Source organism: Mus caroli, unplaced genomic scaffold (assembly GCF_978045245.1).
Source record: "Mus caroli unplaced genomic scaffold, Mus_caroli_1 scaffold_1, whole genome shotgun sequence".
NCBI lineage: Eukaryota > Metazoa > Chordata > Mammalia > Rodentia > Muridae > Mus > Mus caroli.
In genome coordinates this window covers 178,755,255-178,772,484 of record NW_028227256.1, presented here as the reverse complement: position 1 = coordinate 178,772,484, position 17,230 = coordinate 178,755,255, and the positions used below count along the sequence as shown (strand labels likewise).

General features: G+C 51.3%; 2 protein-coding genes across 5 annotated transcripts in view; both read right to left on the bottom strand.

The window, feature by feature from the left end:
* Tmem63a (transmembrane protein 63A) overlaps positions 1 to 9,963 on the bottom strand; it is a 34,123-nt gene extending 24,160 nt beyond the window's left edge. The window contains exons 1-3 of one of the 3 annotated variants that reach the window (XM_029478127.2): positions 9,945 to 9,963; positions 5,258 to 5,457; positions 2,177 to 2,256 (exon numbers count right to left, since the gene is read on the bottom strand). In XM_029478127.2, the coding sequence (XP_029333987.1) occupies positions 2,177 to 2,256; positions 5,258 to 5,443 (266 nt within the window). In that variant the 5' untranslated portion in view covers positions 5,444 to 5,457; positions 9,945 to 9,963. Of the gene's footprint in view, positions 1 to 2,176; positions 2,257 to 5,257; positions 5,458 to 5,583; positions 5,693 to 9,446; positions 9,688 to 9,944 lie in introns of those variants that run through there. The other 2 variants (XM_021156138.3, XM_029478122.2) reach the window with 2 other exon arrangements.
* A 3,638-nt stretch (positions 9,964 to 13,601) lies between these two features.
* LOC110302982 (left-right determination factor 1) lies at positions 13,602 to 16,511 on the bottom strand. Of its 2 annotated transcripts, XM_021173860.2 has the most exons (5): positions 16,262 to 16,511; positions 15,008 to 15,050; positions 14,804 to 14,905; positions 14,311 to 14,556; positions 13,602 to 13,965 (listed from the first exon to the last, which is right to left on the bottom strand). In XM_021173860.2, exons 1-5 carry the CDS (start codon positions 16,509 to 16,511, stop codon positions 13,602 to 13,604), a joined length of 1,005 nt encoding a protein of 334 aa, XP_021029519.2. The 2 variants fall into 2 exon arrangements, with proteins under 2 accessions (XP_021029519.2, XP_021029513.2); XM_021173854.2 differs by having other exon boundaries at positions 14,804 to 15,050.
* Positions 16,512 to 17,230: the final 719 nt, after the last annotated feature.

Sequence of the window (17,230 nt, the reverse complement as noted above, 5' to 3'; positions counted from 1 at the left end):
AAGGAAGGTGAGAAATTCTCTAAAAAGATAAAAATAAGGGGCTGGAGAGATGGCTCAGTGGTTAAGAGCACTGACTGCTCTTCCAGAGGTCCTGAGTTCAATTCCCAGCAACCACGTGGTGGCTCACAATCATCTGTAATGGGATCTGATGCCCTCTTCTAATGTGTCTGAGAAGATCAAAAGTGTACTCACATTCATAAAATAAATAAAATGTTTTAACAAAAAAAATCCTATGACAAGTGAAAAAGTATCTCCTTGGAAAAATAAAATTTGCATTCTACATAAGAAAAAAATGTAATAGCCGGGCGTGGTGGCGCACGCCTTTAATCCCAGCACTCGGGAGGCAGAGGCAGGCGAATTTCTGAGTTCGAGGCCAGCCTGGTCTACAAAGTGAGTGCCAGGACAGGGCTTTACAGAGAAACCCTGTCTCGAAAAACCAAAAAAAAAAAAAAAAAAAAAAAAAAAAAAAATGTAAAAAAAAAAACCCACAACTCACATGTACATGCATATACACTGTATTTTATCTCATTTAAGATACCAGTGGTAGTCAAATGCATAATTTTTAATAAATCATTAAGAAAGACACAATGTTGCCAATTAAGCTACAGTTGATAATACTCCCATGTTTTGCATGGTGGTACACACTAGTTATCATCCCAGAACTCAATTGAAGGCTGAGGCAGGAGGATCATAAGTTCAAAGAAGGTCCACCCAGGAGGCCAGGACATAGGAGACATTCCAATGGATGCATGGATGGATGGATGGATGGATGGATGAATGGACAGATAGACTAGAAAGAGACATTCCAATTCTAATGGTGAGAAAATTCTAAAGTGTACATCGCAAAGTGAATGAACTGACATGTTAAATACAGTAGTGTGTGTGTGTGTGTGTGTGTGTGTGTCTTTGTGTATCTTTGTGTGTGTCTTTGTGTGTGAGCACTCAAGTGCAGATGTACGTGCACACACATGTGGCAGCCAGGGGCCAACACTTGGCATCCTCCTGAGTGTCTCTTCATCTTCTGTTTTGAGAGAGTACTAAACCTGGAGCACGGTGCTGTGGCCAGTGTGTGTAAAATATTACGTTAGTAAACTGTCAGGTGCAGTTTGAGCTCCCTCATCCCAGCCCTCACCGCATCTCAGAACCAGACAGATCTGTCTAAAAGTGTCCTCCCAGACCCCTTGTCGGGGAATGAGGTGCCCCTCCTCAGCTCTATGACACGGAGGGAAGAGGCGAGTACAGTAGCCCCAAGTGTGAATGGTTGTATCCGTAACAGTGAGGAGGTGAACCATTCCCACATCCTCCCCTGCGTCCTGAGGCAGGACTCGTGCTCAGGTCCACGCTGACTAGGAACTGTTGAAGGGATACCCCCTCCCCCAAGTGGCGGCAAAGAAGCACCTCCCTAAATGTACCTTCCTTCCTCATCCCACCGCTGGGACATTTCAGAAGCTCAAGCATGGCCATGGGCCCCGGGGACAGACCTGGAGGGGGCCCCTGACGTCTCCCACTCACTCCATTCTGCCTCATGTGACACACGTTCCAGAGGTTCACAGCAACTGGACAGAACAGGAAAGTCTGGTTCTCCGGCTCATCTTCACCTTTAGTAAAGGGCACACTAGTCCCCACCCAGAGAGGAACCGGAAGGGCCTGAGGTCTGGCCAGAGAGCCTATGTTTTGTTAACGGGCTTGTCCGACTTGAGCCCTGACCAGGAAGGAAAGTGGGCAGCTTCCCCACACCTGCCTTCCTTCCTAATCACTCAGCCATATTAATTAACTTCATATGATGTTCTAAGGGAGGTGTGTGCAAGGGGAACAAGAAAATGGCATCTTCCTTCCCTGGTGACAAAACCCTAAACGCAATGTTGACCTTCCACAACCTGAAACCAGAGCCCCAGGGAGCAGAGACTCTCCAGCATTGGTTTCCTGTGAATACAGCTCTAAGCAGCGAGGCCTCACAGGGGTCTTTGGTGAGCAACAGAAAGGAAGAGACAGCTCCTAGCATAGGCCTGGCTCCAGTCCATCCCAGAAACACACATACATAAACATACATAAACATACATACATACATACATACATATATTCGCAATGCACACATACCCATGCACAATATTCACACTCAGAAGGATGCACAGACATGCTCACATTCTCGGTAAAATGTTCCTGATGTTTTATTTACCTGCCTGCTTCTGACACCAGGGCTATGCGGCCATAATCCCAGAATCTTCTCCTTATGATGGAAAACACCAGGATTAAAAACTGAAAGGAAAAAGGAAACTAAGTCAGAGTAGCCTGTCTGGGCTCTGGGGGTAGCCAGACTCAGAGGGCAGAGGACTCTATCCAGCCCAGAAAGAGCATACGGCTCAACAGCCTGGCACCTTCCTCCACTGTGCCCGCGTCACCAACGGTGTCACACTGCCTCAGGCTTGGATGGAGTCTCTCTAGTCAAGCACACCAGCAGACTCAGAAAAGGTGAGGTCTGACCTCACCAGGGTGGAAAAGCCACTTCCCTCTTTGCCTCATTCCAAAACCTTGTTCTGAGAGACAAGCCCTCACTAGGTTGCCCAGGCTTGCTTCCAACTCCTGAGCTCCGGGGATCCTCCAGCCTTAGCTCTTGGTAGCTGAGACTACAGACGTGCACCTGGCTTGCTTTTTTAAAATTACATTTCATTTGTTTTGTGTCCAACTCTTCACACTAACCTCTCTCCCCCTAAAGGCAAGCTTGAGCACCTCACACAGAGAGCGCATCCATCCACTGAACCCCATTACGTCCTGGTGCTCTAGGCCAGCCCAACCCCAGAGAGCTGGGATGGGAAAACAGGCTTGTGTGATAGCAACAACCTCATGTGCAGAGTGAGACCCATTTCTGCCTATTCGGTCCTGATGTCTGAGACGCTCGCCTGCCCCCTTGGACCCTTTACCTCCACCTTGGCCAGCTCTCTAGTGTGTCTTAACCTCTCTCCCCAACTTACATGGGCTCCTTTGAAAAGGCAGAAAGGGGGAAAGACACCTCAAATAGCACAGGCTTGCCTGCTTTGGTCCTGTGTTTATTTAGTGCTGGGGGTGGAACCTGGCACCTTAGATGTACTAGGTTTTGAAGGCAGATGTTATGTCCTTAAGGGAAATCCATAAGCCCTGAATTTCTGTGGGGATTTTCTTAAGGTGAATCAGGAAGTTGTAGTGGCTATTCCTGGTTGTCAACTTGACTATATCTAGAATGAACTACCGTCCAGAATTGGAGGCTCACTAGTTAGTGATCCTAATCTGGAGGCTGGGAGATACAAGTTTCTGACCTGGATCTTGACATGGAGATATTGAGGCTTAATGGCTAGACAAGGAAATCTCTGCGTTCAAGGACATCTGGGACAAAGCAAGCCCCAGATCCAGGTGTAGAGGCACACACCTGTAATCGGGGCCACACCTTCTGCTGGAGACCTATATAAGGACATTGGAAGAAGGAAGATTTGCTCTCTCCTTCACCTGCTTGCTTTGTGCGACTGAGCAACTGCTAGATCTTTGGACTCCCATTCACAGCTGCTGTTGCTGATGACCATTGTTGGGGAGTTGGACTACAGACTGTAAGTCATCAACAAATTCCCTTACTATATAGAGACCACCCATAAGTTCTGTGACCCTAGAGAACCCTAACTAAGACAGAAGTGGATGATGTGTCCCCAAAGACAGATGAGTCCCACTGGAGAACAAACACAAGTCCCTTGGGATGCAGTCACCCTCTGTCATTCCTTGCCTCTCTGCACAGTGTGGACATCTCCCCCCACACCTAGGTCTTCTCTGGTTCGAACATAGCCTCCACTTGACCCTGTAAATTCTTGCAATAAAAGTCCAAGCTCAGAGGGCTTGGGGTATCACAGAATGGTACAGTATGAGAAGACTTGGACTCACTCTCCAGTGCAGATACCAATAATCTTCCCGAATCCATCGTGGTTGTGTAAGCCTCTCATCCCACTTATCTGGGTAGCTGAGACAGGAGGATTGCTTGAGGACAGGAGCTCAGAGATCATCTTCAGCAACATAATGAGACCCTGTCTCTCAGGGGCAAAAACTCACTTCTACCAGCACAATCTAGATGAAAATGGCTTTCTCCCTAAGCAGCTCCCCAACCGACCTAGGCCCCACTTAGTCCTGTCCAGACCTTTCACCTTAGCCAACTCTCCCCATCTGCCACACCCCACCTGTTCCCCGCCTCTTGGGCCCACAAGCATGGAGAACTGTTCTCCTGCCGGAAGGAGCAAGCTGGGGGACGCTTGTTGGTAGTAGGGATTCCATTTTTCCTGAAAGCCAAGGTGGAAACAGGCAGTTTTACATATCAGCCCTGATGAGCAACCTTGTAGCAAACTTCAGGGGCAACAATGTAGACTTTGGTCCTAAGGAACCAAAATTAGGAAGAAATGTCCTTCCTGTGGTCAAGTTTAGGGTCAGGAGATGTGGTCATAGGAACCCCTGCTCCTGCCTAGAAGGTCCCCTTCCATCCTAGCTTCCCTACCCAAACCAGCCACCCTGCTCCAGACAGACCTAGGGTGTGGACTTCACCCTCCCATCTACCCCATGGTCTCTGTTCTTAGAAGCCAGGCTCAAGGGAGCAACTGTTCTGGGGGTGTTTGTGAAAAGACAGTACATGTTAGCCCCAATAAACCTAAACTAGTCAGTAGGAAAGTGCCTGTGGAGTGTGGAGTATGCCCAAGGCCCTGGGTTCTATCCCTAACACACACATACACATACACACACACACACACACACACACACCTCAAATGTTGTCGAGTCACACTGCAAAGATAATAACACCTGTTTCAAATGGGAAGAATCTTTGTGAACAGAGGTTAATATGAAGGAAAGATGTCCCCTAAGGTCAGCTCAAAGAGTCTATCTGCTTCCCTTTTAAAAGCCCCAGGCATCCCGGGACAAAAGGAAGCACCGCCCACACACTAGAAGTTGCACCTGCTCTAACCCTGGTCCATAACCCCCATCCCCATCTCTCAGGCCACTCACCCGAGGGCCAATGAGACATGACAGGACGCGCTAGTGGCTACGTAATCTGGATCACACTGACACACAGGGCCCTACTCAACCCCCAAATCCTCTGAGGAAGGGACCATTACAATGGTTCCAGAACTCAAGGTCCATCTACCCCATGTCCAGGGTCACAGAGCACGCACAGGCGTAAGTACCGACCTCATGTGAGTTTCCTAGAAGGTCCTCAAGAACAAAGGGTTAAACACACATCACTGAGAGGGGGTCTTACCAGAAAGCAACTGACATCTAAGAGCAGGACAGTGGGGATGCCTCCAAAGGTGACCCCTTGGAGCACGGTGCTGTTTGGGGCTGAGTTGTAGCAATAGGAGTCATTGGGACGTTGGCCAAGACCCAGGCGCTCACGGATAAACACCGCCTTGGACGGCCAGGGATCCAGGAACGGGGAGCTGGTCATTGTGCCTTCTCTCCCTAGGGAACAAGAAGTATATGATCAGAGTGTGGACTTGCAGTTTCCCCCAGCCAGTGCTGCCACAGGTTAGTCCTCCCCATCTACCCACCCCCATGCAGGTGGAGCACAGAATCTGGACAACACACCTCTGTGCCTTGGTCGAGTTCACAAAGACTAGCTCCATTTACAGGAACAGCCCAGATGGTCAGACTAGACGACCGCTTCAGGGATGCAAAGAGCAGATGCCCCCAAAAAGGAGGAAATAAGATATAAAGGGGTCAGGGTGGTCAGAGGTAGCCACTACTGAAGTTCCTCTAGCTTCAAGGGCTGCTGGGAAAATAACTCCCCCAAGAGTCCTCAGAGCATCCAGAAACAGACAGGAGCAAGAAGAGAGGACCACAAAGGCTGTTGGTCCATCAGAGAAAAGGACAGAAGCCCACTCCAACTATGCTCAGAAAGTCAGAGCCAGGATCTCCAAGGCTGGTTGATTTGTTCTTGGAATCCAAGAAACTTAAAGCCACCCCCAGAACAGTTGGGTGCCGCAGGATTGAACCTCCAACTCTGACTTCCAGAGCCTTGGTCTTCACTCTGTAGCTGCCATCACTTAGGGCTTTCCAGAGAGAGGCAAAAGTGGGAGGGGCAGCCAGAGCGGAGAAGCCTAAACCCTCTCCTGGGCGAGGCTCTGGCAAAGCTGTGCTCAGCTCCACCCTCTTCCATTCCCGCCTCCCCTCTAACAGAAGGGTCAGTGTTTCAAACAGGCACAGCTGCAGGCTGCGTGCTGACTCCTGAAGGCTCCCAGAACCCCTGGCAAATTTAATGGAAATCTACAGTCTGTCCCCTGGCACGGAAGCCTGAAAACTTGGTGCCCAGGTTCTGGCCTGCTTCACGTTATTTATGAGTGGGAAGTCTAAGGGAGCCCCTCCCTCCTCAGGCTCCCACCTCCCCAAGTCTGCTTAAATTGTAATTCTCAGAGGACTTCCTTCCTCAGTGTCTGTTTCTTCTGCCTGCTAGAGAGGCAGAAGTTTTAGGGACAAGAAAAGGGGGTGCAGAGAACCGGAAGTAGATGTCTCAACTACAAAAAGTGCTAGTGAGGTGTGCTGGGTTGGGGTAGGGTCTCAATTCTGACTCCTGACACTGCTGTGTGCATGCTCGTGCGAGCACACACGCACACACACACGCGCGCGCGCGCGCCTACGCAGACTCGCAGATGCAACACACACAAGCCCTAGCCCAGATTCACACATGTAACGCACCTGAGGGAAAGTGAGGGAAGGATGGGGGAGGGGACTTGGCTTAAGAGAATGGATCACTTTCCCCTTCTATAAGGAACTTGCAGTGGCTGTAGGTAGACGATGTGTCTGGTGCCATCGGGTTAGTGACTGTGAACAGTCACGAATGGCACTTCCACCTGGAGTGATGTCCCTGCTTCTCTCCTTTAACCCAAACCCAGAGGAGCAAAGGGTCCCGAAAGACCTGCCACCCCAGCACTCAAGGATAGGAGGATCAGGATTTTAAGGCCAGCCTTGGCTACACAGAAAGCTTGAGATAAACAGACATGGCTCCGGCCTCAGTGCTGACATCTCCTGAGGTTTCAGGCACCGCGGGCGGCACTAATGGAAATCTCCACATAAGGCTGTTTCAAAGGGGGGAAAAATCACCAGGACGCCAGGACTTCGAAACATCCCTGCCTGGTGATGCAAGGCTGTACTGTTGCCACACTTAGGGGAGGAAGGACTGTGGGTATCTACTGGAGATGTCTTCAGTTGGGTCAGCCCTCCCACCCCCCACCCCTGACAGCTCCAACTCTTAGTGAGTCAGGCCTCTGGCCTGCTTCTCATTTCCTGCTAGGCTGTCCACTTTGTCCTGTCCCTGCAGCACCAACATTTACACACTGTCCTGATGCCACCAGTGTCACATAAGTGACAGGGGAGCCACCTTCCAGTTTAGGGTTTCAGAACAGAAACCCGCTACGCTCTGATGTTACTCTGAGACCTGCCCATGCCTCTCATCCCATGCGCCCATTTTCTGGTCTTGCCCACTGAGTTTCTTAATACCTGGCTTTACACCTAAACTTCTAGAACAAGCTCTCCGCCACCTCCCGGGGTTCGTCTGCGCCACCCTGTTCCTCTCTCTTCACCCAGCAGGATGGCTCATCTCTTGTCCAATAGAACCGAGGTCCTGCCAAGGTCAGGAGGGCCTCGCTCCCTCAGAAGCACAGTGGCTCTGGGCTTGAGGTGGCGTACCAAGCCAAGGTTTCCTATGGACACCCAGAGGGCTGCTGCAGCACCCAAAGATCCCCTAAAGCTAGAACTAGGGGAAATGGGCCACCCTAGAGCAAAGAAGGAAGGCTTGGAAAAGAAAAGGAAAAATATCCTCATAAAGGCTCACAGAGGGAGTGCTGTCCCAGGAAGGGAGGTACGGGTCATGCTGGGTGGGTAGGAAGGGTGACTCACCAAAGTTGCTCTTTCAGAGGCCTGGAGGAACAGAGAAGCCTTGACCCCCACCCCCACCCCCCGAGGGTACCTGTGGCTCCCTTCCCCTAGTGGCCAAGCCACACTCCTAAGTCATTTTTCTCTTGCCAATCAGGTTTCCCAAGAGAATCTACAAAGTTTGGTAAGAACTAAGGAAGGGAGAGTGTGGTGGCACCCACCCATTTACCCCAACATTCAGGAGGCAGAAGCAGGTGGATCTCTGTGAGTTCTAGGCCATCTGTGGCTACACAGTAAGACCCTGCCTCAAAAGCAAAACAGAAGACCTAAGGGCCTCCTCAGCCAGGTAGCCTGTTCTGCCTCATGCAGACACCAAGGGCTGCTTCTCTGCCTCAATATCCCCTGTGGGCTAGAATCAGGGAAATCAAATACTGCAGAGCAAACAAGAAAGGCTTGACAAGTGAGAGGGATTAGAAGCCACAGTCCCAGACCCTCCACTCTCCAGCTGGAGCAACCTGTCCCCACCCAGCAGCTGCAGAAAGAGTCAGAGCCTGCTACAGAAACAATCTCTAGGCTCTCAATGAGCCAGTCCGTTCTTGCCTTCCCAAAGGAACACGCTCTGAGAGGGCAGATGGGAGCACACCCACCAAGGGGCAGCCAAGCCAGACAGAGAAGGCTCTGGGTGTGTGTAGGGAAGAAATCAAGCAAGTCCCTAAGGGATGGGAATGCTGCTCAAAGCCAAGTGCATGCCTAGAATGTGCAAGGCAAAAGGCTGTATTCCAACCACATCACTACGAGGGGTGAGGGGGCCTTAAAAACAGCAATTAGACACTGTGGTCTCAGGAGCCCTGCCTAGGTATACACTTAGCAATGGCCACCATCCCACATCCAATGAATATTCGTACACGCAAACGTTCAGCACTCCACTATATCATTCGCACCCCAAATTATCAACAGGGCAGTCCCTGGGACCCAGCCAAAGCTTCAGGAGAGAAAGTATGTTCCCAGGCTTTTTGCAAAAGTCCCTACAAGCTGTTGGCTCCTGTTTGGGACTGAAAGACAGCAACTCCACCTCACCCGAGGTGTCAGGTAGCCAGGCTTATCAGGTCTGGGTAAGTTGTTGTCGGATGTGGTTTCTTTGCCGTCTCAGCTCTTCCCTCCCCCTCCTGCCCTTTCCCAAGTCCCCAGTTTTCCACCACCCGGTGCTACCCGAGCAGGAGGGAGTGGTCACCCGGACAGTACGAAGCCCGCTCAAGCCGGGTCTAGCCTCGTAAGGAATTAAAGAAAAGAGGGCTCCGACGCTGCCCTTCGGGTTAGGCGGGGAGATCGGACTCCACAAACAAACTCCAAAGCCCGCCGAGGAGGTGGAGGGAAGGATCCGCCACGCAGCCAAGAGCTGTCAGGAAGTCCCAGCGGCGCGGGGCTTGATTGGCACTCTCTAGCCACCTACCCGGCTACTGTCACTAGACAGTCGCCGGGGAAAGCTACCCGAGGCGCCCCGCCCCGCGAGGACCCAGGCCGGCGCGTCCTGGGAGGGGCTGGTCGCGACCTCCCCATCTCTGCTCCCCTTCCCACTTTACCTGTGGCGGCGGCGCGGCGCGCGCGCCCGGGGGAGTGGTCAGTCTGTACCTGGCGGGGCGGGGCGGGGCGGCGTCCCCACCACTTAAAAGTTACAAAGTGAAACTCCGGCTCCTCTTGCACATGCGCAGAACTGTGTCCACGCGTTACCTAATTTGGACTCTTCGCTCCCGCCGGCCCCAGCAGGACCTCGAGCACTGTGTGCCCGGCAGTGAACCCCAATGTGGTTCTCTAACCCTGGTCCACGCGTGGCCGTCCTCACGGAGGTCTAGGGGCGGGACCAGACCAGCTAACGCCCACAAGGCTGGGAGAGGACGTCTCCGAACTGCCTTTCCTTTGTGCCCTAGCACATCCCCACTGAGAGGGCACTGGGCCGTGCCTAGGATAGTTGCGGCGTTGGAGAGCATCTGCAAATGTTCGTGATTGAATGTCCCCAGGAACTTCTAAGCTGGCCCAGTTGGATTTCAGGGCGGGGGAGCTCCAGGGCGCAGTGGACCTACCCTGTTCCCAGCCCCGCCGCGTAAGGGAGCTGGGACCTTGAAAGTTCCAAAGCTCTGTCCTGCCCCAAATAAAGAACAGCATTTCCAGCGTTCCCTAGGACCACACGTTACTGCTCTGCCCCGGGTCACCAGCGTTGCCAACTGGAACCAAACACGCTGAGCGTCTGGTGTGTTCTGGCTGGGACTTGGAGGTTTCCAGATAACAGCGGCCTCTGGACCTGCTCTGCGCCCTCTCCCAAGACAGGACCGACGCTGGATGTTTAGGGAAATGGAGTAAGGATCCCGGAGGGGCCACTGCCTCAAACCACCCACTTGCAGGTCTCAGTTTCCACAAGGAAAGGAGTGGAACCAAAGCTTGCTGCTGAGTTCTTGCCACACTGACACCGCCATGCCTGGCAGCTCCTCATTCCCCAAGGCACAGTTTTGCTGCTTCTCTGACCTCACTTCCATGTTTTGACTTTCATCTTCTACTGTAAAGATAAAAATACTCTCGCAGCCTCCCTGGTCCTGATTCTAGCCCAGCCTGCAGATATCTGAAACAGGGTGTCTCTTTCCTCTCTGGTTCTCTGTCCCTTCCCACTCCCATCCTCCAACCCATTAAGCACCTAGCTAACAGTTAATTTCCCAGAGCCATCCTCTGTCCTTGTCTTTTCTTTGTTAGGGACCCCACAACTGGCTTCTCTAGGTCCCTGGTTGTAGGCCCCCCGGTCATTTATGCACTTGGCTCCTCAGATTGGCTCTGCCTGATCTTCTCCTGGCTCCCATCCCACACATCCTCATTTTTGCCTTTGTTGATCATGCTGACACCTGCCGGGCCTGTGCCCTGGGATCTAGCCCCAGTCATTAGGATAATGTCACAGCTACCAAAGAAAAGGTTAGGGCCCTTGGTAAGGGAAGGAAAGGCTTGCCATGTCTGATCTTCTGCAGGTTACAGTCTCAAAGTCCAGAGAAGGCTGGGATGGATCAGAGTGTTTGAGTTGACAAGACCTGGGCTAGAGATGTAGCTCAAGTTGGCAGAGTGTTTGGGTAGTGTGCACGATACCTAGTGACACACAAGCCAGTCATGGTGATACAGGTCTGTACTCACCGCACTCCGGGTGTGGACGGATGTGGACACAGGATGAGAAGTTCAAGGTTCAGGCTCAGGATAAAGGCACTTACCACGAAAGCCTGACCAGCTGCGTCTCTGAGTCTGACCCACAGAACCCACTGTTGAAAGAGAGAACCAACTCCCTAAAGTTTCCATCTGACTTCCAAAGCACTTGCTGGCTGGCACTCACACACACACTCACATACACACACAGAAACACACACTCACACAAACACACTCACATACTCACACACACACACTCACATACACATACACACACTCACACAAACACACTCACATTCACACACACACAATTTGATTTTTAAAAATATTTATAGCTGAGCAGTGGTGTGCATGCCTTTAATCCTAGCACTAGGGAGGCAAAGGCAGGCAAATTTCTGTGAGTTTGAGGCCTGCCTTGTCTACAGAGTGAGTTCTAGGGCAGCTGAGGCTACACAGAGAAACCCTGGCTGGAAAACAAACAAAACAAAACAAAACAAAACATCAAAGCCAGGCAAGGTGGGGCATTACCTTTAGCCCCAGCACTTTGCAGGCAGAGACAGGCAGATATCTGAGTTCAAGGCCAGCCTGGTCTTCAGAGTGAGTTCTAGGACAGCCAGGACTACACAAAGAAACCCTGTCTTGAAAAAAGAAAGTTAAGGTCATCTTTGACTGCATATGGAGTTGGAGGCTATCCTAAGCTATATAGCACCTTGTCTCATAATAATAATAATAATAATAATAAATTAAATAAAAACAGGAAACGACATGAGACACTGTCTAAGAAAATAAATCTAGGGTGTGAGTTGGAACGAGCCATAGACCTGGTTGTACTAGTCAGTGTGTAAAGTAATTATTAAATTATTGGTTTCTAAATACAATAAATAAATAAATCTAGGGCTGGAGAGATGGCTCAGTGGTTAAGAGCACTGACTGCTCTTCCAGAGGTCCTGAGTTCAATTCCCAGCAACCACATGGTGGCTCACAGCTGTCTGTGTTGGGATCTGATGCCCTCTTCTGGTGTGTCTGAAGATAGCAACAGTGTACTCATATAAATACAATAAACAAATCGTCAGTTTCTTCACTTTATAAGGGGGAAATAAAGCTTTTTTTGAGCAGGAGTTTCTTCGTAAAATAAAATAATACAGGTTTTCTTTAAAAAAAATTATTGGTTTCTTAAACTAAAACTGTGGAAGTTGGGGGTTGCTGCTGCTATTTAGGGGATCAAGGACAAGAAAGCTTAGGATTCAGATTAGACTCGAGAATATGGGATTTGAAGCCAACTGCTGTGCAGACCCGTAGGGAGGCTAAAAGACCCATTCCCTGGGCTGAGACTCTGGTCATGCTTGTTTCTAAAAGGCTTCTGTATACTTGGCATCCTGCCATGGCATAGCCAATGCTGTGAATAGCGCCCCCTATATCAGCCCAAGAGGCCTGAGTTCCATCCTTCTAGAATTATGACTTTGATTTTTTTATTATTTATTTACTTATTTGAAACAAGATCTGACAGTGTAGTGCTGGCTGGCTTGAAACTCCCTATGTCACAGGATGGCCTCAAACTCACAGACATCTGCTTGCCTCTGCTGGGATTAAAGGTGCACACCTCCACACCTGACATAATAAGATTTTTTTTTCTTAATGCAACTAGAATTGAAAATAAAACGCTAATTGTTGGACCCCAAAAAAGCCAAAAATCTCAACAGCAAAACATTTCTATCTCAGTTCTGAAAAGCAGACACCACCAACTTGGCTTCTTTTATCGTTGAAACTTCGATCAAGTCTAGCTCTTTAGTTCTCAGTTAAGTTGATCTAACACCAGGCCTTTCTCTTTTTTTTTTTTTTTTTTTTTTTTTTTTGGTTTTTCGAGACAGGGTTTCTCTGTGTAGCTCTGGCTGTCCTGGAACTCACTCTGTAGACCAGGCTGGCCTCGAACTCAGAAATCCGCCTGCCTCTGCCTCCCGAGTGCTGGTATTAAAAGCGTGCGCCACCACGCCCGGCTTCAGGCCTTTCTTTTTTCTGCCCCAGTTTACACAGATGTAGTTTAAATGGGAAAGCAAGACAGAGCTACACACACACACACACACACACACACACACACAAAAAACCTGTCTTGAGAGAGAGAAAAAAATAAGGAAACAAAACGCTACAAAACAAAGCATATTTTATTCACATCTAGCAAAGCCAGAATTGCCTAGGTTAGGCATGTTTGCCCAACTTGTGGCTTAGGTCCAGAGTCAAGACTGGGACTCAGCCCAGATTCAGCGACAAATTAAGGGAACAATGGCAATTGGGAATTCTGTCCTTGGTTTGCAGTATCTATACATGTAAGTGCTTCGCATACAGTGCAGTGAACAATATGAAGGACAGAGACCACTGGGTAGCGCCTCCAGGGGCCAGCGAGTCACATTCCTTGAAGGTAAAAATTTAGGGATGAGGCTGGTTCAGAGGGAGCAAAGAGCACACACAGGGATTGCCCTTTAGGGATTTAGAATCTCCATCTCTCCCGGTATAATGAGCACTTCAGATTTGCATGAAAGTCACATCCTTGGGGAAGCCATACCCTGTGCCTATGGCTGCAGCCTCCTGGGTATGAGCGCCCCATCCGAGGCGCAGCTACAGGTCTGCACCCTCATGTTGGGCAGGCTGACCACTTGAGGCCTGGTCCTGCCTCCCTCCTTCACGCTGACAATCATGGGCAGGGAGGTCATCTCTGAGGCAACACACTGCCGAGGCCCCAGAAATGGCCACCTGCTGGTCAGGGACTCAGGTAGCTGCAGGCAGCTGCCCACACATTCATAAGTCAGGAACCCTGGCGGTTCTAGAATCCAGTTCTCAGCCCACTTCATCCCCTGCAGGTCCAGGTACATCTCCTGGCGACAGCACCGTGTGCCTTCAGTCACTGGTGCCTCGGGGTCACAATTGCCTTGAGCTCTGTAGGGGTGAGAGATCAAAGGTCACCTGACAGGGCAGGGGTCAGGAGCATCTGGGAGAGACTTAAGATCTAGTATTGAAGAACTGGGCTGGGTGTGTAGCTTACTAGGAATTTTCTGGCCTAGATTTCAAGCCCACTGCCGAAGCAAAGGAAACAACTGAATATTGGATATTTATGGGGATGGGCAGCTAAGAACTAAATAAATACTATTTGAGAGCTTCATAACAGTCAGAGGAAGCCTTTTCTAAATATTCTCACATTCTGAAATTTTATCATTTCACAGTTAAGTCAAAGTCCTCATTTGTCTCTCAATTTCACTTATCAACTTAGCCCACAGTGCCTACCCATAGTCCTTGAGGTCCAGCGTGTGCAGCTCCAGCTGTGGCTCGCCCTGCCCCTTGCCGTCCGGCGTCCCCTGCGCCGCGAACCGGACCAACTTGTGTGCGCTCCAGGTCCCCGGCCCCAGATGCTCCCTCTGCACCGACACCTGGAGCAGCAGCGGCTGCCTCGGCCGGCTCAGCTGCTGCCAGAAGTTCACGGCCTCGGTCACGTCGAAGGTCTTCCAGCCGCTCTCGTGGATGGACACGAGCCTGAGACACAGCAGTGCGCGTCAGGCGAGGGGACTGGCAAGTTGTTAGGGAGGCCTTGGAGGAAGAGTCTGTCCCGTCTGGTACCCATCCCTATCATCTGCTGCTCCCCTCCCCCTGCATGGCCGAGTCCCTCACTTCCCAACTCTCCCACGGGGGAGGGGGGTGGGGAGAGAGAGAGAGAGAGAGAGAGAGAGAGAGAGAGAGAGAGAGAGAGAGAGAGAGAGAGAGAGAGAGAGAGAAACTATACCTAGAATCGATAAGGGCAGTGCGGTTGGAGCCGTCGTCGCGGAAGCGCAGCCATTCAATGGTGACCCGAGCCCGGGCACTGTGTGGGGACAGCCTCTTTTGCCTCCGGAGAGCTGTTCTGGGCACAGGCTCCTGGAACAGCCGCAGCACAGCCTGCACCAGCTCGCTGTTAGGCGGCAGCCGCTGCTCCATGCCGAACACTAGCAGGTGAGTGGAGGTCTCTGACACCAGGAACCTTCCTGCCACCTCTGTGGACAAGGGCAGAGTCAGCCGGGCCTCTACAAGTACCAGATAACATCCAGGGTGGCAAGACCCAAGACCAATGGCCAAGATTCCTTAAAAATCCTCAGGGAGAGTTGTAAGCAGGAAGCCCACAAACAACGGGAAAAAGAAGTCTCTCTTACTACCCAGGAGTTGTAAAGTTTGCAATGAGGCCCTGAACGCTAACTCTTCCACCCTTAGTGATGACTTTGGAACCCTGTGCAAGGAAGGAGCTGGAGGGGTTCCAGAGGGTGGCAATGCTGGCTTCTTTCTGGAAGGTTTGGGGAGAGGATTGGGGGAGGGATACAGAATCAGGCTGCAGAGACTAGAGAAAAGAAGCCCAGCCCGAGGTGCCTTTCTTAAGAGACAGATGCATTTGTGAGGGGTTCCGTTCAGTGGAACAGGAGTCTGTGAACATCTTTGTCAGGACTGCTGAACCCTGGGGCAAGTGTTCAGGGAGTTGTCACCTTCCTAAATGGCTCCAGCCAGTGTGCTCATTCTCTGGGATAGCAGAGTGGTTACCTGAGAGGCCAGCCACACCTATCTTCAGCAGACATCTCTGTTGCCTGCCTGTTCAGAACCAGCATCCTTATATCTCCAGGCCTAGGTACCGCAGAACAGTAAGTTTATGGATGTGGCTGTGCCCATGAGGGCTGCTTCCAGCTGGAAAAGGCTGCACCACCACACAGGCCTTTGCTACTTGACAGCTGGATACCTGTTCTCTCTCTCTCTCTCTCTCTCTCTCTCTCTCTCTCTCTCTCTCTCTCTCTCTCTCTCTCTCTCCCCCTTCCAAATTCTGTCACCCAGGGCTGCCTCTACCCAGCCACTGTTCTCTGTCCATGGCAAGACATAGTCAGCCACTATTCCAGGCAGTGACCCCAGGAAGTTCTACCTGGCCCTGACTGCTCCAGGAGTTCTGTTTTCTTCCACTCTCCTCCCTCTTCTCTGCTCCTTAATTTATCAGCAAGCACAGGCCCCCTTATCCCATCCTGAGACTCCTTCAGTGCACAGCCAGATCCCCAGTGCCCAGACCCAAACACCCTCCCAAATCTTCTCTCCTCTAACGTCTGCCTCACCCTGTGCCCCCCATGACTGACTCTGAGCACCACAAGGCAAGGGTCCATACACACCACAGGTGGAAGGAAGGTATGATCAGTCGGCCTTTCCTAGAGACCAAGGACAACAGGGGAGGGCTCACCTCGAAAGTTCTGGCTGAACCTCTTGCCTCGAGAGCGGCTGGCATGGCTGTGTTGTAGCAGGGCCACATACTGAGCCCTCACGTGCGAGGGGATGACCATCCCTTCCACATCAGCCTTGTCCAGGACTGGCGGTTGATCGAGCTGCAGCTGTTGCAGCAGGCTGCCCAGGATCTGCTCTCCAGTCAGGGCTTCCCTGAGGCTAACCAGCGACAGTGCCCAGAGTGCCCAGCAGAGCCACAGGAATGGCATGGTGCTGTCTGGGAAGAGGAGCTGTGGATGTGTGTGTCCCTGAGGTGTCCTGAAAGGGTCTTGAGTCTGCGGAGGACTGGTACGGAACAGCTTTATAGGCTGGTCCTGGGGTGGGGGGCAGGGAGGAAGAGGAGAGGTCACACCCCTGGGACCTCCTGGGAGCTCAGCATGAAACAAGCCCCTGGGTCCTGAGGAGGGGCTGTCTAGAAAGGACACAAAAGCCTGTCTGAACTGAGAACATCTGGTCACCACTGTCTGTTAGCCATATACTTCACCATTGACTTAAGGGTGTCTGACCAATTAGGACATTCAGGACGGGGGTGGTAATAGCTCAGTGGTAGAGCAGCACCGGCCCTGCACTCGTGAAGCCCTAAATTCAATCCCAGCATGGGATGGAAGGTGGGTCCTGGAGAAGATGCGGAGGTCTCTCGTTCTCTGCTGGATGCCTGTTCCCAGTGTCTGGAATGTGCACCTGTAGTCTTGTCCATCACTGCTTCCAAACCCTGGAGAGAACCAAATGTCAATCAACACCTGGGCTCTCCAACTGACTTGCTTCCCAGGTGTGCAAAAGACTTTTCTAGGGCTGATAAGAGTGAAGCTTCTTCACTTTGGGGGCTGGGGGACCTTCCTTGGTTGCAAAGCCTGGGACTGGCCCATGAGCAGCCTATCCTTTCCCTTTCTTGCTGTAGGAGAATTGAGAATCTACCCCCATCCCAATC